At 42.6% G+C, this 23,563-nt stretch overlaps 1 protein-coding gene across 4 annotated transcripts in view; it reads left to right on the top strand.

Annotated features, from left to right (window-relative positions):
• The window catches only part of LOC126457057 (allergen Cr-PI-like), a 137,361-nt gene extending 114,495 nt beyond the window's left edge, over positions 1-22,866 (top strand). For all 4 annotated transcript variants that reach the window (XM_050093053.1, XM_050093052.1, XM_050093055.1 and 1 more), the window contains one exon: positions 22,365-22,866. In XM_050093053.1, coding sequence (XP_049949010.1) covers positions 22,365-22,786 — 422 coding nt within the window. In that variant the 3' untranslated portion in view covers positions 22,787-22,866. The remainder of the gene's footprint in view (positions 1-22,364) is intronic.
• The last annotated feature ends 697 nt before the right edge of the window (positions 22,867-23,563 follow it).

Raw genomic sequence — 23,563 nt, 5'->3', positions numbered from 1 at the left:
CGGCAATCAATCATATTCAAATACAAGCTAGTAAAAAAAACAAGTTGGCAAAACACAGCTACATCGCTGCTGCCACGGCGTACATGAAATGCATCGTAGTAATAAAATAAAAAAATAAAATTAGTAATTCAGTTAAGAGGTAGTCAGGTTCCAGACAAGCCTCACAAGTAACGGTTAACTGTTATAACGCCCAGGCCTCACACGTAACAGTTCACGTAATCCCTTTTTTACAACAAAGGCCAACGACCAGTTTGAATTTTGAGAAACGCAAGTGATCCAAAGCAAGGAAAAGATGGGCTACAACCACAAAGTAACAGATTACTGCTAATGACGCGGTCAGTAAGAATTCGTAAGATAACCACGCCATCACAAATGACGAAATTTGAGGTTTTATTTCCTGTCCACAACCTTTGACATGAGAGGGGCACAACAGTAACTGAACGAGTCAGGTGCAGGAAAACAAATGCAAGCAAATAATGTCGTTGACAACAAACACGTTTAATAATAATACTAAATGGAATAAAAATATTCCTCTTTTGAGATAGCGGCAGCCACGACATATAAATAGCCGCAAACGTACAATCAGGGAGACCACTCGTTTAAAATCTCTACAGAAAATTTTAAATGCAGTTGCCTAAGTAAAAATTGTGCCAATTGAGGCTTTGATGGTTCAACAGTTTCATGCCGTGGCTGCCTGAAACTTATGAGACGAATTACACACACGAAAGAAGCAACACAAAACTACTGGCAACTGATTGTTCCAAACGGTATAATCGACACACACAAATGCACAGAAGATAATCGCTCGCCACAACTAGGACCATATTATAACAGCAAAACAAATTAATAAATTTCGAAATGCCACTAAGAGCTACGTACCTTCTGTGTTCAATGTACACAATAACGATACCTAAAGGAGATCTTCACTCTGCAGCGGAGTGTGCGCTGATATGAAACTTCATGGCAGGTTAAAACTGTGTGGTGGACCGAGACTCGAACTCGGGACATTGGCCTTTCGCAGGCAAGTGCTCTACCATCTGAGCTAGCGAGCCGTAAAACCTGGGAGAACTGGAGCTACGTGCAGCGTTTCCATAGTTTAGGATGGAATAGAGGGAATTTTATGTAGATGGGTGATTGTAGTGAGATTTAGTCCTCGTCTTTATCCAGTTAGTAGTTTTACTCTGTTTAGAGCTTTCTTTAGGATGGTTTGTAGGTTGTCATTCCAAGCTGGTTTTTAATTGAATGTTAATCCTATATTTTTAAGGAATTTAAGTAACTGAATTGGGCAGTTGTACATTTTAGCGTAAAAGTCTTGGGATGGAATGTTGTCGTGGTTATCCCTATAATTATGGCTTAGGTTTTTGCAGGGTTGTGATACCACTCGCATACCAGAGATGAAATTGTTGAGATGGTAGCATCATTGGAATGAATCGAAGATAGGAGGTCGGTGTCATCAGCATGTTGGAATAGGGAGATAGGAGGGGCTGCACGTGTGACGTGGGCTGTGTCTGGACGTCAGTGGAGGTCGGGACGATGCCGAAAGCTTGCAGTGCTACATGAATTTGACATGGCAAGTTCGCTCAGAATATTTTATTCAACTCCAACATACGGCTGGGTACGTTTACATTTATACCCACATGCATACTGTGCAAACCACTGCAATTCGATGTGCATGGTGGAGGGTACTTAGCGTTGTAGCACATGTAAGGTTTCTTCCCGCTCCCGCGTATGGAGAATGGAAAGAGTAACTTCTTAAAAGCCTCTGTGCGTGCTGTAGAGAGTCTAACCTTGTCTTCCTGTTGTTTGCGTAGGCGATCCTTAGGGAGCTGACGTACATTCTTAGATGTTTTACTTTATATGGGTTCTTGAAACAGTGTACGTAGGCTTTCGCGAGATCACTAATGCTTATCTTGAAGCGTCTGCCAGATCAGCTTCTTCATCATTTCCTATCAGCAAAATAAAGTGTAGCCGTTCGAGCTGAACGTCTGTACATATGTTCAGTATCCTCTGCTATGCCTGTGGATAGGATACCACAGAGTTGAGCAATATTCTAAGAAAGGAGGCACATGTATCGAATCGTCCACCTCGGTAGCTGCTCGGTCAATGCGGCAGATTGCTACTCAAAGGGGCCCAGATTCGATTCCTCGCTGGATCGAAGATTTTCTCCACTCGGAGACTGGGTGTTGTGTCGCCCATACGCTCGTACCGTCATGATTAACATTCTACTGTCGAGGTGGCTGTATGGGCATATACTGAAAGCCAAGTATTATGTAAGCAGTCTCCTGAGTAGCGGACTACACTTTCACAGTATCCTGCCAACGAAATGCAAGCTGTGCCTGGTTTACCAAAAACTGAGCCTGTGTGATTACTTAATTTCCTAACGATACAAGTTGTTACATCCAGGCATATATCCACTATGTGATCAAAAGTATCCGGAAACCTGGCTGAAAATGACTTACAAGTTCCTGGCGCCCTCCATCGGTAATGCTGGAATTCAATATCGGTTGGCACACCCATAGCCTTGATGACAGCTTTCACTCTCGCAGGCATGCGTTCAGTCAGGTGCTGGAAGCTTTCTTGGGGAATGGCAGCCCATTCTTCACGAAGCACTTCACTGAGGAGAGGTGTCGATGTCGGTCGGTGAAGCCTGGCACGAAGTCGGCGCTCCAAAACATCCCTAAGGTGTTCTATAGGATTCACGTCAGGACTCCGTGTAGGTCAGTCCATTACAGGGATGTTATTGTCGAGTAACCAGTCCGCCACAGGCCGTGTGTTTTGAACAGGTGCTCCATCGTGTTGAAAGATTCAACTACCAACTCCGAATTGCTCTTCAATAGTGGGAAGCGAGAAGGAGCTTAAAACATCAATGAAGGCCTGTGCTGTGATAGTGCCACGCAAAACAACAAGGGGTACAAGCCCCCTCCATGAAAAACACGACCACACAATAACACCGCCGCCTTCGAATTTTACTGTCGGCACTACACACGCTGGCGGTTGACGTTCAACTGTCATTAGCCATACCCACACCCCGCCATCGGATCGCCACTTTGTGTACCGTGATTCGTCACTCCATACAACGTTTTTCCACTGTTCAATTGTCCAATGTTTATGCTCCTCACACCAAGCGATGCGTCGTTTGGCATTTACCGGCGTGATGTGTGGCTTATGAGCAGACAGCCGCTCGACCATGAAATCCAAGTTTTCTCACATCCCGCCTGTCATAGTACGTGCAGCGGATCCTGATGTAGTTTGGAATTCCTGTGTGGTGGTCAGGATACATGTCTGCCTATTACACATTGCGACCCTCTTCAACTGTCGGTGGTCTCTGTCAGTCAACAGACGAGGTCAGCCTGTACGCTTTTCTGCTGTACGAGTCCCTTCACGTTTCCACATCACCATCACATTGGAAACAGTGCACCTAGGGACGTTTAGGAGTGTGGAAATCTCTTGTACAGACGTATTACACAAGTGACTCTCAATCACCTGACCACGTTCGAAATCCGTGAGTTCCGCCCCATTTTGCTTTCTCACGATGTCTAATGACTACTGAGGTCGCTGATATGGAGTAGGTGGCAGTAGGTGGCTGCACAATGCGCCTAATATGAAAAACGTATGTTTTTGGGGGTGTCCGGTTACTCTTGATCACATAGTGTATGAGTTCAACTTACTGCAATTGTAGTCACAGAAGACTACTTTTCAGTGTTGTGTGAAGGTCACAAATTTATATTCCTGTACATTTAAAGCAAATTGTCAATTTGTAAACGCCATTAAAATCTTATAAAGAGCTACAGTGATATCCAATCTCGGTGCTCCTGTGCCCATTACAATTGTAACTGATACTGTCGTTGGGGCAACATGGGAACGTGGAGGTGTCGTGTGCTGCGGTGCCCCATGTTCAGCAGTGTGAAATGAACCGTGTGCTCCAAAAGACTCGCGCCTACACTAGCACTGAAGTATGTCGTCAGATCTGCCACTGATCAGCGCATACCCTGCTCCAAGAGGCGACGGTTGAGAGGGCGGAAGTAGAGGTGGTCCTGCATCAGGAGGCACTCTCCAAGTTCGCTCCTTGCCATCTTCCTCGGAAGGATGGTGATGACCTGTTGTCGCCGGTAGGCGCAGTGAAAGAAGTTTCAAAATTAGTTATGTATTTTCATAAGTTACAATCAGTGTCTAGATTATCTGTTGACATCGGCTGACGATGTCCGTCGAGGATTCTCGTCGTAACTGGCCTTCAGCCCGGCCGGCCGGAGTGGCCGTGCGGTTTTAGGCGCTACAGTCTGGAGCCGAGCGACCGCTACGGTTACAGGTTCGAATCCTGCCTCGGGCATGGATGTGTGTGATGCTCTTAGGTTAGTTAGGTTTAATTAGTTCTAAGTTCTAGGCGACTGATGACCTCAGAAGTTAAGTCGCATAGTGCTCAGAGCCATTTGAACCATTTTGAACCTTCAGCCCACTCAAAGTAGCTGACGTCGCACTCACTGTTCCTGGCCGGCAGTTGCTATGGCGGATGCCTCCAGCAGTGGCTCCGGCGCTGGAAGTACCGCGATGTCGCGGCAGTGAGTGAAGGCATTGCGTGTGTTGGACTTACGCACTCTGATCTGGGAGGGGCTCACCACCGTTCATCTTCATCTGTTGAACAGCAATGTCGGTTGACGTATAGCCGCGTTGTACGACGATCTTGGACTGCCATTCGGGTAAACCACGGCCAGTCTGCCAAAGTATCAGGAATACCGGTTTCCTGACACGGTACGATAGGGAAAACAGCTGGTTCCAGTCATCTGCGACAATGGCAGGCTGTGGTGCTGAACTCTGCGGGTGATGATTACGGCGAGGTAGCCATCTCTCCCAGTAGCGGCTGTCGTTGCTCAGTAGCGTGCACGAAATATAGAACAGACTTACCAGACGTCACTACCGTAATCAGGGAATCAAGTGCGAACCCTTTGCACACCGTCTGACCTACTGCCTTATGAGATAAAATGCTGGGCTACTTATGGAGCGAAGTAGTGGCTAAAGTTTACTCAACATCATTTGTCATGACCGTGTAAGTCTCGCTATAACGAAGGTGCACTGGTTCTCATTCTGCCGTGCTTACTTAACAAGTTTGTTACGGTATAGGACTCGTTCGCAAAAGCTCTTGGTACGAGTTGTTGCATTAGCAATAGCGTTTCTTTAATCAAGTAATGAAGGTTTCGCTATTACAGAGGCGTCACTGGTTCTCACTGTGCCATGCTTACCAAAGAAGACGAAGTAAATATTCTTGAATTCCAATCAAGAACAACTGCAAATAAAAAATTGTTAAGGCTTTCGTGGCCACTTGTTGACAAACTGCCTATTGGCTTCTGTCTCGGGTTCTTCGGCCGACGTTCTTCTCCGCGGAGAAGCCCTCGGACGTTGGCGCGCCAGGTACATATAGTCTGCGCCCGCGAGCTCGGCTCCAGTTCACCACCGGCAATGGAGGGTGAAGCTTTGACAATGCCAGCCACTCGTGCTGGCGAAACGTCAGAAAAATCATTAGATGAACGTCGGCCGAAGAACCCGAGACAGAAGCCAATAGGCAGTTTGTCAACAACTGCAAAGATGAGTAACATAGAAGTAGATATCCTCGGTGTAACAAAGCAGCTTAAATCACTTAATAAAGGCAAGGCCCCGGTCCAGATTGTATACCAGATTCCTCTCAGAGTATGCTGATACAATAGCTCCATATTTAGCTCACAGAAAGACCCGTACCTAAAGACTGGAAAATTGCTCAAGTCACACCAATACCCGAAAAGGGAAGTAGTAGTAATCCGCTGAATTACAGGCCTATATCACTAACGTCGATTTGCAGTAGGGTTTTGGAACATATACTGTGTTCAAATATTATGAAGTACCTCGAAGAAAACGATTTATTGACACATAGTCAGCACGGATTCAGAAATTATCATCCTTGTGGAACACAACTAGCTCTTTATACTCATGAAGTAATAAGTGCTATCGACAGGGGATGTCAAATTGATTCCTTATTTTTAGAGTTCCAGAAGGCTTTCGACACCGTTCCTCACAAGCGTCTTCTAACCAAACTGCGTGCCTACGGAGTATCGCCTCAGTTGTGCGAGTGGATTCGTGATTTTTTGTCAGAAAGGTCACAGTTCGTAGTAATAGACGGAAAGTCATCGAATTAAGCAGAAGTAATATCCGGCGTTCCCCAAGGAAGTGTTATAGGCCCTCTATTGCTCCTGATCAATATCAACGATGTAGGAGACAATCTGAGTAGCCGTCTTAGATTGTTTGCAGATGATGCTGTCATTTACCGTCTTGTAAAGTAATCAGATGATCAAAACGACTTGCAAAATGACTTAGATAAGATATCTGTATGGTGCGAAAAGTGGCGATTGACCCTGAATAAAGAAAAGTGTGAAGTTATCCACGTGAGTACTAAAAGAAATCAGCTAAATTTCTATTCGCGATAAGTCACACAAATCTGAAGTCTGTAAATTCAGCTAAATACTTAGGGATTACAATCACAAGTAACCTAAATTGGAACGATCACATAGATAATATTGTGGGTAGGGCAAACCAAAGACTGCGATTCATTGGCAGAACATTTAGAAGGTGCAACAGGTCTACTAAACAGACAGCTTACACCACGCTTGTCCGCCCTATTATGGCGTATTGCTGTACGGTATGGTATCCGTATCAGGCGGGACTGACGGATGACATCGAAAAAGTACAAAGAAGGGCAGCTCGTTTTGTCTTGTCGCGAAATAGGGGAAATGTGCCACAGACATGATACGTGAATTGGAGTGGCAATCATTAAAATAAAGGCGTTTTTCGTTGCGACCGGATCTTCTCATGAAATTTCAGTCACCTTGTTTTCTCTTCCGATTGCGAAAACATTCTGTTGCCACCCACCTACGTAGGGAGAAATGATCATCACGATAAAATAAGAGGAATCAGGGCTCACACAGAAAAATTTAAGTGCTCGTTTTTCTCGCGTGCCGTTGGAGAGTGGAACGGTAGAGAGACAGCTTGAAGGTGGTTCATTGAATCCTCTGCCAGGCACTTTATTGTGAATAGCAGAGTAATCACATAGATGTAGATGTAATGGGTTTGTTATAGTATAGGACTCGTTCATAAAAACTCTTGGTATGCGTTGTTGCATTAACAGTAGTCTTTCTTTCATCATTTAATCAAGGTGACTTGATCCTGCCAAGCTGCTCTGCCCTACTACATTTTTGGCTATCCAGAAGCGTCGACGTTGTGTTTTCCTCCGACCCACTCTCGGTGGTGAACTGCTATGCTTCGTGCCCGTCTCGTGTTGACACCACCATAACGTAAGCTAGATAGTTTCTCTTTGACATTGAAAATTTTAACCATTTGCTGCCTTGTACAAGGTTGACATGCAACACTGCTTTACTGAGCAGACAAACCTCCGTCTAGACGATCTGTGATGAAGTGTGAACGGCCAACATCTTGTCGTCTACTCATGGTTTCACCGTCCTTTGACCGCTTCCCAAAGATGCTCAAGACAGTAGCACGAGAACAATTGACCAGATCCGCCGTTCCCGAGATGCCCTTCCGCAGGCGCCGCGCCATAACAGTTTGCCCTTTGTAAGTGTTGTTGTTGTTTTTTGGGGAAGGAGACCAGACAGCGAGGTCATCGGTCTCATCGTAATAGGGAAGGACAAGGGAGGGAATTCTAAATGGCTCTGAGCACTATGGGACTTAACTACTGTGGTCATCAGTCCCCTAGAACTTAGAACTACTTAAACCTAACTAACCTAAGGACATCACACACATCCATGCCCGAGGCAGGATTCGAACCTGCGACCGTAGCAGTCGCGCGGTTCCGGACTGCGCGCCTAGAACCGCTAGACCACCGCGGCCGGCACAAGGGAGGGAAGTCGGCCGTGCCCTTTCAAAGGACCCAGGCATTTGCCTGAAGCGATTTAGGGAAATCACGGAAAACCTAAATCAGGATGGCCAGACGCGAATGCGAGTCCGGTGTGTGTAAGTATATTCTGCCATCTGCAATTCGTATCGTTGCTAGAATAATTCCTCATTCGTGTCTGATCCGCTTTTATACTTAACTTATTGCGTCACGCGGCCGCAACGCCATCAGGCGGCATTCGATCTGGCTGTGTGGAGTGGTCATGTTTTGGCCCATCTCTATTTGACGTACTTCGTAATCAAGGGTAGGTGGTTTATACCGATTTGAGCTGTACGTCTACCGATATACGACACACGACAATGCAACATCGACTTCTGGTGGTGTAAAAATTGGTCATATCATCTTCATCATCATCCTTTTCAAGGATTACGCCCTGGTCCTGTTCCGCCTCAGAATTGTTCATGGCAACTCTTTAAGAGACGTCCAACGTTCCTCTTGGCGATTCGCCAACGCCCCCTCCCTGATGATGCCCTCATCCCCTCCATCTACACCTCCTATCAACTTTGATCCTCCCCTTCCTCCCCCTGTGTTTTTCCCCTAAGGCGCCCTCTCTCACCTCTCCCCTCCTCCCTTCCTCCCTCCCTCCCCTCCCCCCTGGGCTTCCACCACCCCCCTACCTTCTCCCCTCCCCCTCCCTTCTCCTCTGCCAATGGCATCAACACCCCCCCCCCCCTCTCCCTCCTATCCACACCTCTTCCCTTTGGCAGGTCCCCAGCTTGCCGCCTTTGTGCGTGAACAGTGAACCTTCGTGCGCCAGAGATCGTCGCCAGTGCTTGTGTGTGTCTTTGTATTAGTGCTTAAGTGTCTCCCCGTTTGTGTTCCATCGTTCACGTGTGTGATTTCTGCCTCCTCCATTTGTGTACAGTCATGAACGTATTTTATTCGGACACTGCGCTTGTGAATGGGTACATGTATTTTAATATATCTGTCTACCGTTTTTATCCACCGTGTTTGTTTTATTTTTTTTGTGTCTCTTTATATGCTGTCTGTGTTATCTGTGGCCGAAGAGCGGCATAGATAGGCCGCTGCCGCCCTACCTTTCATGTAAAGGTGTCGAAATGACAATAACGAAAAAAAGAAACATCTTGGCGGTTGGTTTACTCGTACTGTGTATTGCCGCTATAGTTATTCTATCATTAAACATACGTAGCACGCAGTCTTTTCAGTTCAGTCGGTATTTTCCAATTTTATTTGTAATAGGTTCAATATTAGTTCTAATCTAATAACGGTATGTCTTTTATGGTCCAACAAAGAATATCGCACTACAAAGCGGAGCAACTTCGTCTCTGATGTTTCGATTTGTCCTACATTCGCTACCATACACTAGCAAAGGTAACGCTGTTGCATTGTAGAGTTTAATTAATGTTCCTTTCTGTATGTTGTGAGTATTTAAAATCTCGTACTTGTTAAATTATTTGTCCACCTGTGGCCTTGCTGTGCTGGTACTGCGAACAGCTGAAAGCAAGGGGAAACTACAGTGATAATTTTTCCCGAGGGCATGCAGCTTTACTTTATGGTTAAATGATGATGGCGTCCTCTTGGGTAAAATTGAGATGAATACACTAAGCAGATTCAGAAGGATGTAGGTTGCAGTATGTACTGGGAGATCAAGAAGCTTGCACAGGATAGAGTAGCATGGAGAGCTGCACCAAACCAGTCTCAGGACTGAAGACCACAACAACAACCACAACAACAACAATAATTTTCGTTCTTATGGGTCCCAATCCTTCAAATGCAATTCTCATTCTGTATTTAGCGGCAGTTTGACTCAATTTGTGTAGTGAAATTGGAATCTCTTCTTCAGATTCTTTTATTACAATTTGATAATAAGCAATTAGCATCGTCATAAAATTAAAATTACCACATCTGTATTTAAAAAATAAACTATTTACGAACGATATCGTCAATGTAAACATTAAAAAGGGTCGGAGACAGTGGACAGCTTTGTCTGCTTGATATCGGCAAAATCTGTACCATTTCTCACAGCAAGGATCCTTGTCTACGGATTTTGTATAGTTGGCAATCCTTATTTCCTTCTTTTCTCGTTACTTGTGCCAAAGTGAAAAGACCAAAAGACCATCAGAACATGATTTCAAATAATACAATCAGAACATGATTTCAGATAAGGTGATCTGTGGGGCTCAATTAAAAAGAATAGTTTATGGAGTAAAACAGAGGTATAGGTTGCCACATTTCAAAAAACTCGTCCTCGCACTCCCTCCAACCCCCCCCCCTCTCCCCATCACCACCACCGAGCTCCACACAAAAGTGAACGGTGCCCTATTGACAAATGGTCTTCGACATATCCATAATTCTCCATCATTTTGTACTAGAGTACAACACAACTCATCAAAATGGTTCAAACGTTTCTAAGCACTACGTGACTTAACATCTGAGGTCATCAGTCCCCTAGATCTTAGAACTACTTAAACCTAACTAACTTAAGGACATCACACTCACCCATGCCCGAGGCAGGATTCGAACCTGCGACCGTAGCAGCAGCGAGGTTCCGGACTGCACAACTCATCATTTCTGGCTACTTTTTTCCATACTGCGAGCAGGAATTCTAATAGTGGTGATTCTGCGTTCATACTAGTCTCTGTGCCCTCTGTTTTCGTGATTCAGCACTGGAATGGTGGCATGTGAGAGGCGCAATGCCTAGACGACCAAATGCGTCCGTATAGCGCTTTTTGACTATCCATATCACGATTGCCACGCCGGCGGCCAGTACATGTATAGTGAATAAGTTAATTCATGTCGTATATAGGTATGGTGCACTCGTAAATGTAAATTCGTATCGTATATACGTATATACGCATATATTCATATGTGTCAAGCGGAATATTAACGCATATGAATTTACGCAGTTCATTTTTATGCGATGCCAGTAGCGCCTATTCACAGCACTGAAGAAGTTGTTGAATCGCTGCAAACATGTAACGGGCAGTGCATCTAGATAAGAGATACTTAGTTACTCGCCATAGATGACAGAGAATTTCTTACAAGATAAATCAGCAAGGAATTTCCCACGTTCACGCATCCATCTTACGACATGCGTGAGGCAGCAGCTTGCAATCAATTTTGGTACTACATTACACTATATTCAGAAGTCTCTATGATACCAGGCGAGCATGTGGATACCGGGTAATCACCGTCATACGTATTATACGAGTAGAAGGTACTATGGTTAACTTCCTTTCCTGCTGTCATGTAAACGGCGGCAGCACATCAACAAATTATCAGGATGTTCACATCACACTTAAAGCGGGAAGGTTTTACGCCATCCGAGAGTTTCAAAATGGCCTACTCGGAATTAAAAGAGACGGAATGGTCTCAGTATTGATTACTATAATTGGAATTATCAGCAGTCGATAGTACGATGTCGGACTGAGCTGAGTTACAGCCGGGCGAAGATTCTACATCCAGAAGTACGTGATTACTCTGTTATTCACAATAAAGTGCCTGGCAGAGGGTTCGATGAACCATCTTCAAGCTGTCTCTTTACCGTTCCACACCCGAGCGGCACGCGAGAAAAACGAGCACTTAAATTTTTCTGTGTGAGCTCTGATTTCTCAATTTTATCGTGATGATCATTTCTCCCTATGCAGGTGTGTGCCAATAGAACGTTTTCGCAATCGGAGGAGAAAACTGGTGATAGAAATTTCATGAGAAGATCCCGTCGCAACGAAAAACGCCTTTGTTTTAATGATTGCCACTCCAATTCACGTATCATGTCTGTGGCACATTTCCCCTATTCCGCGATAATACAAAACGAGCTGCCCTTCTTTGTACTTTTTCGATGTCATCCGTCAGTCCCGCCTGATACGTATCCCATACCGCACAGCAATACGCCATAATAGGGCAACAAGCGTGGTGTAAGCTGTCTGTTTAGTAGACCTGTTGCACCTTCTAAGTGTTCTGCCAATGAATCACAGTCTTCGGTTTACTCTACCCACAACAATATCTATGCGATCGCTCCAATTTAGGTTATTTGTAATTGTAATCCCTAAGTATTTAGCTGAATTTACAGCCTTCATATTTGTGTGACTTATCACGTAATCGAAATTTAGCGGATCTCTTAGTAGTCATGTGGATAACGTCACACTTTTCTTTATTCAGGGTCAGTTGCCACTTTTCGCACCATGCAGATATCTTATCTAAATCATTTTTCAATTCATTTTGGTCGTTTCTTATTTTTAGACTGAAGCAAATTAAGGACCATGTACCGATGGGTACTTGCTGAGTTTCTATGCTATATGCTGTCGAATTTTATGTTGTAAGCAGTGATCCTGTATTGTTTTGTATGGTAGCCAGAACAAACTGCAACTCAACACGTTTGTCTCCGAAGCTTAGAGCAGATGGCAAAGCTGGACGCCTCCTCAGAAACAATAATATGAGAATTGTGAGTCCGCCTTGATGCAAAACACTCTTCTTATTTTTTTTTATTCATTCCCTAGCTCTGTGCGATTTTCTCCTCATTGAACATTATGTACTGTAACACTTACATAATTAATACCAGCTAAACTGATTCCAGAATTCCGGGCAAGCGCGCCTCCTTCTACCTCCAGACTTTCCGCTAGCAGCCTTGTCTAATTAGAAGGAATCACTCCTTCTCACCGTAGTCTGACTTCTGATAGTGAGGTATGAACCACCTACCTCCTACGTACCTAACAGTAAGGCGCATTAACATACGTCCGCTACACGGAAGACCACGACAGGTATAACTTTCTATGTATACGGGTGAGTATAAGGATAATGCCTCCGGGAAACGGCATATGATGTGGCGACATCCCTCTCACGTGACACGTCAAAGTATCCCCCTAGCCCTGGAGACACGAGCACTTCCTCTCCAAGATTGAAGTTGTTCGTGAGTGTACAATCTGTAAAGCTAGTAATCGTAAACATATTCTGCGACGTGTAGAAAAGTCGAATTTTGGATACTAATTAAAGTGCTTTCTGCAGACTGTACTGTGAAAATTTTGGAATTAATGAATTAGTAGCCCTCAAATTGCAGATGTGTTGTTCAGACCTAACTCCCATATAAATGATCTGCAATATTCTAAGACGTAACATTCGTAGTTCTGTATACCAACCAGCTCACTATCGGAGCTAAAAAAAAAGCGCTGTGCCACGTGTGTAGTGGCTACTATTGGGGGGAAGTGCTCTGTTTGTAGAGAAAATTTAAAATATCACAGTGGCAAATGGCGTGGATTCGGGTAAAGAATCTTCATTATAACCTAAGATACTGGAACATGTATAATGGTTAGTTTTACCATCTCCAAAAAATGTCGACGTGGCGGTCTTCAGTTCTAAGACTGGTTTGATACATCTCTCCTTGCTATCTCATCCTGAACAAGTCTCTTCATTGTTGCATAACTACTACAACTTACAACCACTAGAACCCGCTTACTACAGTCAAGTCTAGTTCTCCCTCTGAAGTTTTTAGATCCTGGGCCCCGACTCGCCCCCCTCCCCCTCCTCCCCCTTCCCATACACACAATTTCCTTTCATAACCAAACTCACGATTCCTTGATACCTCCGCATGTGTCCTATGAAATGCTTCCTTTCGTTTAGTCTAGTTCGTATCTATTCATTAGCTATCACTAGTATGGCTATGTGTACTTTGAAATACTTTGTTTACATTTGGCATTCTGGCGCACCTTGTTTATGTCACATGAGCGAGGTCATTGACCTAATGACATCATCAGTATCTTCATCAACATTATCAATGATATCATCCTTATCAGTAGCAAGCCACACCCCTCCCCTCTCCTTTCCTCATCTCCCCCCTTCTTGTCTCCAACCAGTCTCAGCAAAGCAATTTAAGTCGCTATTTGAGAAAACTCCGTTAGGCAACCAAGTTTTCAATGATTTATCAGCCTTAATGAAATCTAAGCAGCACTGAATAGCATTTTGCAAGCAAATAGTGTACAATATGTACAATATGAACTATATATCGTTAATGCAGCAATCGACCAGCTTCATATACTGGAACGGAAACAATTGTGTGTAATAAATACATTCATACCAATTGTTCCCTTCAAAAACATCATAATATTCAGAATCGGAAAAGCACTTTGTCTGAAGCAAGTATATTATTCTCTCATTATTTTCTATAAAAGCTTTTAGATCACAAATGACTTTAAACATGAGAAACTCTTGCGAATAAATCAAGAAGTCACAACAATCTTTTGTTAGAGATACAACATTAATATCTCTTATTCTAACACCGCGTGTTACTTTGTCAACAGAAACTGTCATTTTTATACACTCAAACAATTACGTATCAATATTTCCAAAGTTGGCTGTGTCCGTGTTATTCGCTCTCCCGTGACGTATTAAGCACACGTTACCATCACCGCAGATGTCGATTACATGGGACTGGTGTCGAGAATCTTGACGGTAGATATAGCTTGCAGTCCTTCAGACGAACCACCACCATGTTTACGAAATTGGAAGCGACGCATTTTGTGCCAAATATCGGGCGGCACCGCTCCTTCTCCGATATTGACAGTCTTACAGTGCATAATGCGCTCCCAGCGTTGCTGTGATTCTTCAACTGCTGTAGCGTGGAATCCATGTTCCAACGTACTAGAGCAAGTAACTGATAAGCAGTTTATATATGTAGTTCTTATTAGTAGCAGTACATGTAATTCTTGCATTTCTTTCCGAAGACAGCGACCGTGATAATGACAACAGTTTGTTGTCTCTCTGATGGTTCAGCATTGACTGAAAGCTTTTTTATAAATCTTCCTGTTTTTATGCCCTCACGTTGCTGCTGGGTCAGCAGAAGATGTCGTTAATAAGCATTAGTCCGCAAGTTTTTTTCATATCTTGTTGTTAACAACACATATATACGAAGGAAGAGAATCTTTCTCACCACGAGATACTCCCAGATACATTATCTCTTTGCGGATGTGCGTGTATTGAATCTTTTGGATGAAAACAGACTAAGCAGAACACGCAACTCTGCTCTGCAATTTTGCGTTTAAAAATGTGGCAAAAAATCTTTTAACACACACATGTGTCAATTCAACGCAGCAGTGCATGTCTTCCAAGCCACGGTGGTACAAACCGTCTCAACACTCGCCACGGCCTGGCGAGAGATAAGGCAACGGCGTTATATTTCGCAGACTGTCACCGTGGATGAGCTTTGTCTTCCTCGCTCCAAGCACTCGGAGTAGTGCTGGCTCCATTATTTCCAATTCTTCTGCAGATGCCCATAATCCTAAAGCATGCTGTAAAATTCAAATCAATAATTACGTGGACTGTTTCTGAACCATAATTCTGGGGACATCCCCCAACCAGTGTAATGTTCTCATATGCAAAATCCCAATCCTCCATTTTATTTTCCGCAGCCTCAGACGATGATAGCTGCTTTGCGAAGTTCTTCTTCAGTAGATATTATTTCATATCCCGTGAATTATTGTCTGCTGCTTTTCGAGTTAGCAAGAATTCTAATCACTCCACCAATTTATTTGGCTCGGTATCTGCTGACTATTTATTCGAGAGCACCTGCCAATCGTGGATATCATCCTCTTCTTTCTCTTCTATTTAACCATCATCTTCCTCATCATAATCATTCTCTTCTCCTTATTCTTCTCCTCCTCCGCCTTCTGCTTTCATAAATACATCATTTTTAACATCTTCAGTTTCGTCTGTCTCTTTTCTGAATAGCTGTCCCATTCTCTGAGATAGTCTGATGGGTATTTGAAGTGTATGGTTGTTGGATTGGATCTTCTTCTTCTTCTCTGTCAAAATCTGGTGAGATAATTTGTATCTATCATTAGGCACAGCTCGATTAGGGTTTGAAATTGCATTCTCTCCCATGCTAATATCTTTATCATCGCCTCTTAATAACGATACACCAATTTTATCTATTGTAACCTTAACAGGGACAGCTTTGCTAATGAACATTTGTAGCCTTGAGAATTTTACCATAAATTTGAAGATCTCATGTTGTGTAACTCTTGTATGGAGGTTTAATTTTAAAGAATAGATAATATAATTCTGTCGTCTCCAGATGCCTTACATTATGAATTATTAAATCATCACCATCAACATCTACTGGTGAATCACCAGTCATCCACACTCCACACTCACCATCGACATCTACCGGTGAATCACGAGCCATCCTCACCCTTGATGTTGGTCCAAATCTAATGCCATATACTGTTTCACGGGTTTTGTCTGCTAGTTAAACAAAAAAAAACAAAAAAAAGAAAAGAAAAGAAAAGCTGCCAGTTGACACTCTGTCTCTTCTTCATGTCTGTCACCATCTTCCACATGATTTTCTACATCATCATCATCATCTTCTTCTTCTTCTTCTTCTTCTTCTCCAATATCTCTGCCTTCTGCCTTAATAAAATACATTGTTTTCATTGGCTTCATCTTGGTTTATTTTCTTTCAGAACAGCCATCCAAATCTCTCGGTTGAGAAATGTTTTTTAACACATTTTCCATTACAGAGACAGGAGCTCCAGCTTGTCTTTATTGCGCCAATGGGCCTTCTGTCCAACTGATTAGAAGCAAACGTCTCAATTTACACCAGCGCTCACAGATTCAGGAGTTATGCATTAGGCGTTAGGTATTCTGGATCTACACTAGTATTCTAACACCAGATGTATTTCAGCTACTGCTGTTTGGAATAGGTGAGCTTCTAAAAGTTGTGGAATATGATGCAGAACGTAAATTATTTCATTTTCACTACGTGTGACAGTATAAATTGTTAAAGTTCTCTCTGAAAATTATTTTGTAATAATTTTTTAATATATTGTTTACTTTTCATTTCGTACCCCCAGTAACATATTATAATGATAAGACAAATGTGCCGAGAGAGAGAGAGAAAGACATAGGGAAATGATTAGTCTGAATGAAATAGATTACAGAATTTGACATAAAATATACGTGTGTGTGTGTGTGTGTGTGTGTGTGTGGTGCGTTCTATTTTATGTATATAGGGAGTTCGGAAATTCCCGTTACAAACCATGTCCGGAAACATACCGTTTCCCTTTTCATCCACTTCTGCTTGAGGAACTGAATTAGATGTGACACAATACAATAATTAGGTAACAATTCGGAAGAAAACATAACGAAACATGAATTTATCACTGAAGCATATTCTTTCGTATTAGCACTTCAACACTGTGTGTTTACATTATTTAAAAATAAAACGAACTCACCATACTGTTCGTACAGAACAGTACTGATGTATTACGACAGCGGCTCGATGTGGCGACCACCAACGTCGTTACAGACATTATACCTGCGAAGCACGTTCTGATACACACTCTCCACCCCACCTGGTGTCTCTTCAGTCTTCAGTGCAGCGTCCAGTAGTCGTACCAGCACATCTGCCTCTGTCTCTACACGAGTCTCGTAAATTAAACTTGGCATACGACCCTACAAGAAGTAGTACACGTCATCCAGTGTACCCTATTGCATGCCAGAACAAGCAACTCAGATTTTTGTTTTTCCCTCAGCAGACGTGGCCGTATTACACATCTGTACTGAAACCGTCTTAGAACGGAAATGGACTGATTTTCTATTCAAAATAAAATGTACTCATTCCCCTCTACAAGTCCTGTAAGTCTGTAACGGGAGTTTCCGAACACCCTGTATAACGCACACCTTTGACATCGAGTCATTTTAATATTACGCCAGAGGTATGTTTTGTGTGTGAATAATGCATTACTTTCACCTTGGGATCACTTTAATATTACTTCAGTGGTGTGTGCCTTTCACAGAAATAATGCATATCTTTGACTCTAAACTGTGGGTTATGTAATTGTTTTACTTAATTTCTGGCACCATTTTAACACATCACTTTAATACAATACTTTGACCGATTGGAGAGAGGAGGGGATTATGGTATAAAGACAATTGAGCTATTCCATCTTTGGTTTCTGATTAGCTGTTCCATTTTAATACTTTACTGGGATTGGCTTGAAAGAGAAGATGAATGGGCCTTAAAGTAAAACTGAACTATTTCTGGGGCTTAGATTTTTCATATACACTCTTAATGGCTGGAGATAAATAGGGGTGAGGAGGATGAGCTGAGCATTCTTGCTTTCATATTAGCACAACTGGACTATGCGCCTCATCATGGATTTTTGTGTGGCTCTTTCATCTTTTCATACTTCGCTGTAATTTGCTGGAGGTAGGGAGGGATAGGAGGTGAAAGGAGTGTCGACATCGCTGTTGAGGATGATGACATCACTGATAAGTGTTATGATGACATTGGTGGTGTCACTAGGTCTATGACCTCACTCGCATGATGCAAACAAAGTTCCGCAGAATGTCCGTTGTAAATAAGGTGTTCCAGAGTCACCAGAACAGTACCACTGTTACCTGATCTACTCATTTAATCTTCAGCATTATTCTGTGGTATCACGTTGGAAAAAATACTACTTTCTTGTCTGTAATATCTATCATCCACAGTTCACATGCCACACAAATTCTTGTTAAATGTTAAGAAATTTCTGTCTTTTAAGAATACTTTTCATGCTATTGCTAGGCTCTATTTTATATCCTCACTACTTGGACTACTGTCAGTTATTTTGCTACCCAAATAGCGCATCTCATCTAATACTGTTAATGTCTCATTTACTAATCTTATTTCGTCATCATTACCTGATTTAATTCGACAGCATTCTATTACACTTCTTTTAATTTTCTGTATGTTCATATTACAACATCTTCTCAAGACATTATCCATTCAGTTCAACTGATTTAAGCCCTTTGCCATCTTTGATAGAATTATACTGTCATGAGCAAACATGATAGTTTTTAATTCTTTTTCTGGAATTTCAATTCCATTTCCAAATTTCTCAGTTTTTAATTCTTTTTCTGGAATTTCAATTCCATTTCCAAATTTCTCAGTTTTTAATTCTTTTTCTGGAATTTCAATTCCATTTCCAAATTTCTCCTTGGTTTACTTTATTTCTTATACAGTTTACGGATTGAATTACTTGAAAGAAACGTTACAACTTGTAGTCTCTGCTCACCTACTACCTCCCTTTCATATTCTTCGACTCTGATAAGTGCACTATTATTCCTGTACAAGTTGCAGACTTGCAGACAGCTTTTGTTTCCTGTGTTTTAAATTGTTATCCCAGAATTTTGAAAGAGTTTATTCCCGTCAGTGTTGTCAAACAAAATGCTATAACCGTAGGTTTGCTTTTTTCAGTGTATCTTCTACAGTAGTCTTAGGGTCCATATTGTCTCGCATTTTCCAATATTTCTCCGAAATTCAAATGGCTTTCTCTGATCTTGGCATCACCCAGTCTTTTCATTCTCCTGCAAATATTTTTTGTTAGTATTATGAGCAATGACTTACTAAACTGATGCTTCACTTACATTTATGCCTGCCAGTACTTGCCTTCCTTGGGTTGAAGTCATTACGTTCTTCTTGAAGTCTGAGGGAATTTTGTATGTCTCACATATCTTGCGTACCAGATGGAGTAGTTTTGTCATAGTTAGTTCTTCCAAAGGTCTTAATAATTCTGAGAGAATGTCGTCTTCTACAGGGCGTTCTTTCAACTTAGGTCTTTCAGAGCTCTGTCATATTCTTCTGGCAGCATCATGACGTATCTCGTCTTCATCTATCTCCTCTTCCGTTTCCATTACATTGTTTCAGATTACTTTACTTTCTATAGTCTTTCTGTAAATTCCTTCCACTTTCCAGCCTTACCTCCTTTGCTTAGTACTGTCTTCTCATCTGAAATCCTAGTATTCACAGAGCCGCATCTCTTTCCTACCGTAGTTTCTTTAATATCCATGATGGTGGCATCTGTCTTTTCCCATAGTCATGTAGGCTTATGCAGCTTTGCATTTGTCCTGTAGCCATTTCTGATTTGCGTTTTACACGTCCAGTCAATCTCATATTTTAGAGGTTTGTATTCCCTCTTCACTACTTTACTTCCTGCAATTTTGTGTTTCCTCCCTTTGTCAATAATTTCATTATCTCTTGAGTTATCTAGGGATTCCTACTGGCCCTTGTCTTTGTTCCTGTTTGATCATCTACTGCCTTCGCTATTTCATCCCTTAAAGCTATCCATTTGTCTTATATTGTATTCCATTCTTCTGTTTCAGTCAATTGTTACTCAGTTCTGTCTTTGAAGCTCTCAACAATTCTTTTAATTTATCCAGGTAGCATATCCTCAATTTCCTACCTTCCTGAAATTTCTTCAGTGTAGATCTGCAGTTCATAACGGTCAGAGTGACATTTGCTCCTGCAAATGTTTTGCTGTTCAAAACATTTTTTTCGAAATCTCTGTTTTGCCGTCAGGTAATCTTGTCTGAAACCTTCTGGTTTCTTCAGGTCTATTCCACGTATACGACCTTCTTTCATGATTCTGAAACCAAGTGTTATCAAAACATGGCGATGGCGCGAATATTCCAATGCAAACATGCACTTAAAAATAAATAAAAATTAATTATGTAACTATTATTTTCGAGGTGATAAGTAAAGATTCATGACGACGCCTTCCAGTTAATAATGTGGTAACAGCCAGTGACGCACGTTTAGCAGCTAAGGTACGATAAGCGAATGTCCTGTTTCACATTTTTCTCATTCTTATTCGAAGTGACTCTTTTTCTGCTGCAAACACGATGCTCTTGTCACACCAGCTGGAACTTGTCTTTAATCTCAAATATGTCCATATTACAGTAGAACTGGCTAAGGTCTGCAACAGCCTCGCAAAATTTCACAGATATACTACTTCGGCCAGTTTTTATTATTTCCCTTAGCAGTTTGGCAAGACACGATTTGGCAGCACGCCGTCATGCTTACTGTGTAACTTATAGTATATATAATCAATTCAGAGGCGACCTAACTGGAATACCAAGCACAAATATTGCATTTCAGAGGAGAGAGTACTACAAAAAATAAAGAAATCATAGCATACCCACAGATGCAGACGGTAGTGTGTTGCATATACGTTTCTGGTCACACGATTAACCCAATACAAAGGGTGAGGGTGGTAGTTTTACGTCCACCTTTCGGAATATTGTAACCTAGTCAGTGACTACTTTATATTTTGAAATCCTGAAACAAATATTTATTGCTTTTAATGATTTCTTCTACCGGATTTCATGTTGTTGTTGATGTGGTCTTCAGTCCTGAGACTGGTTTGATGCAGCTCTCCACGCTACTTTGTCCTGCGCAAGCTTCTTCATCTCCTAGTACCTACTGCAGCCTACATCCTTCTCAATCTGCTTAGTGTATTCATCTCTTGTCTCCCTCTACGATTTTTACGCTGCCCTCCAATACTAAATTGGTGATCCCTCGATGTCTCTGAACATGTCCTACCAACCGATCCCTTCTTCTAGTCAAGTTGTGCCGCAACCTCCTCTTCTCCCCAATTCTATTCAATACCTCCTCATTAGTTATGTGATCTACCCATCTAATCTTCAGCATTCTTCTGTAGCACCACATTTCGAAAGCTTCTATTCTCTCTTGTCTAAACTATTTATCGTCCACGTTTCACTTCCATACATGGCTACACTCCATACAAATACTTTCAGAAACCGGATTCTATATGTGTTTTAAATTTTTCGGTTAAACTTAACCCGAAAGTTTGTCTCAGTAGTAGACGTCACTTCTCCAAGGAATGTCGTATCGATATTTCCAAGTTGAGGTCCTTACTTTCACATCAATATTTCTTTAAAAAGTAGGTTGAAAGTAAAAGTCAACTGAAATGAACGAAATTTGCATTTCTCAATTTCTTCTGATGATCATAAAGCCGGTAGTACACGTTATTGAAACCTCTGGATCCTACTTACACGTCGGTACCTCTTTAAAAAGTAAATTCTTTCCACAACAATTAAAGAAATTTTGGTTTGTTTAAAATTTTTTTGCGGTTGTTATAAAGTACCGCCACCCTCGGTAATGCGCTTTATGTAAAATGCCTTGGTATTGCTGCTGTTTAGCGAAATAAGACTGTGACTAGAACAGAAAAAGAGTGTAATTTCCGTCTTGTTGTTGTGGTCCTTATCTCTTCTTTCCGTAACAGTACAAACATTTGCAGCAAACGAGAAAAGCTTATGACGTACAGTGTAATTTGAACTAAAATGGAGTCAAAGGAACTATATAGCTCGTTTTGCTAATAAAGGGGTCTACATCGATAAACATATATTCATTTATTACAATGTTTTGAGTACTGCATTATGAGATCAAAACTTAGAACAAGTAAAACAAAATTCAGTTTCAGTTTTATATATATGTTAAGAAAAAAAAACTTGTAAGTGACACTGAACCTTGTTTTACGAGTTCTAAATCTTGATCTGTTGATGGCAGTAGCCGAAGCATTATAATAGATGAAAAGATATTAAGTGATGGAGATGGCTGTACGCGTAAAAATTCACAGAGTTGGCAGATTCATTTGCGTACTTTATTTCCTATATTAATAAACTGGTGTACGCGTCTGTGCAGTGTCTCCCGGTGTGACGACACTGCGCCGCACTTACAAGGACCTGCGCTTCTACGGCCGGCCACCGCTGGCGGTGTCGGCACTACGTCGCCAGGCGAGGGCGGCGCTGTCTAGCGGCTGGCGGCTGTACGTGGACGACCTGGCGCGGCCGCTAGGCGGCGTGGAGCGCCTCGCTCTGCCGCGCGGTCGCCGCGCTCCGGCTGGACTGCCTTTGTCCCTGTTGGTCGTCATCAGCTCTGCTCCCAACACGACCTCTGTTGCTACTACCAACAGCAGCAGGAATACGACCATAACTGCAGTCTCTTTCCCGCCCAGAGATGGACGACCTGTGGGCTTCCCTCTCGACAGACCTATCGACCATGACGGCGACTTCGACCTGCCGAATGTACGCTTCGCAGATATCACCATTGTGCATAGGGGGTAGCCGTTCCAACAGCACTGTGCTTACACTCTTGTACGCCAAAGAAACACACCACAAATAAAAGACTTTCCTCAATTTCTAAACGCTGTTTTCGATTCATGTTACCATCAGCGAATCTGACGTGTTCTTTACCTTTCATCTCCACACTCATAATTACCAATATAGCATTATAAACATGGCAGTGATTGCTTTACATCTCGCTACATCTTTAGTGTCTTCCCATTCCAGTAACGGTAAGACTGTGAGAGGATTGGAGGTCCCGATAATTAGCAGCAAGCGAGGTGACGAAGTGGATAGCACGCTGGACTTGCATATAGGAGCACAACGGTTCGATCCCGCGTCCGGCCATTCTGCTTTAGGTTTTCCATGATATCCCTAAATCGCTTTAGGCAAATGCCGGGATGATTCCTTGGAAAGGACACGGTCGCCTTCCTTCCCTGATCCGAGCTTGTGCTCAGTCTCTAATGACCTCGTTGGCGACGGGACGTTAAACAATAACCTCTTCCTCCTCCCGATAACTAGCAAACTCCCGCCCACATCTGTCTGTTCGGACCCTGCTGAAGGAACGGCCACATGTTGATTCACAGGGCGAATATGCCAGTGCCCCATGCGACGCGCCAGATTCTACGCCACCGCTGCACCCCGAAGCAGGCGGCTTACCGTAGCCAAAATTTTTACCCCCCCCCCCCCCCGCCCCTTCCTGCAGTTCTGTTAAGTACCGTGGAAATTATTCCCTGATATCTTAATCTCTTAACACAAGCCCAATATTACTGTCCTTCG

The sequence above is a fragment of the Schistocerca serialis genome, chromosome 2 (genome assembly GCF_023864345.2).
Source record: "Schistocerca serialis cubense isolate TAMUIC-IGC-003099 chromosome 2, iqSchSeri2.2, whole genome shotgun sequence".
Taxonomy (NCBI): Eukaryota; Metazoa; Arthropoda; class Insecta; order Orthoptera; family Acrididae; genus Schistocerca; species Schistocerca serialis.
The sequence above is the reverse complement of the archived record's forward strand: the minus strand, read 5'-3'. Positions and strand labels throughout refer to the sequence as shown.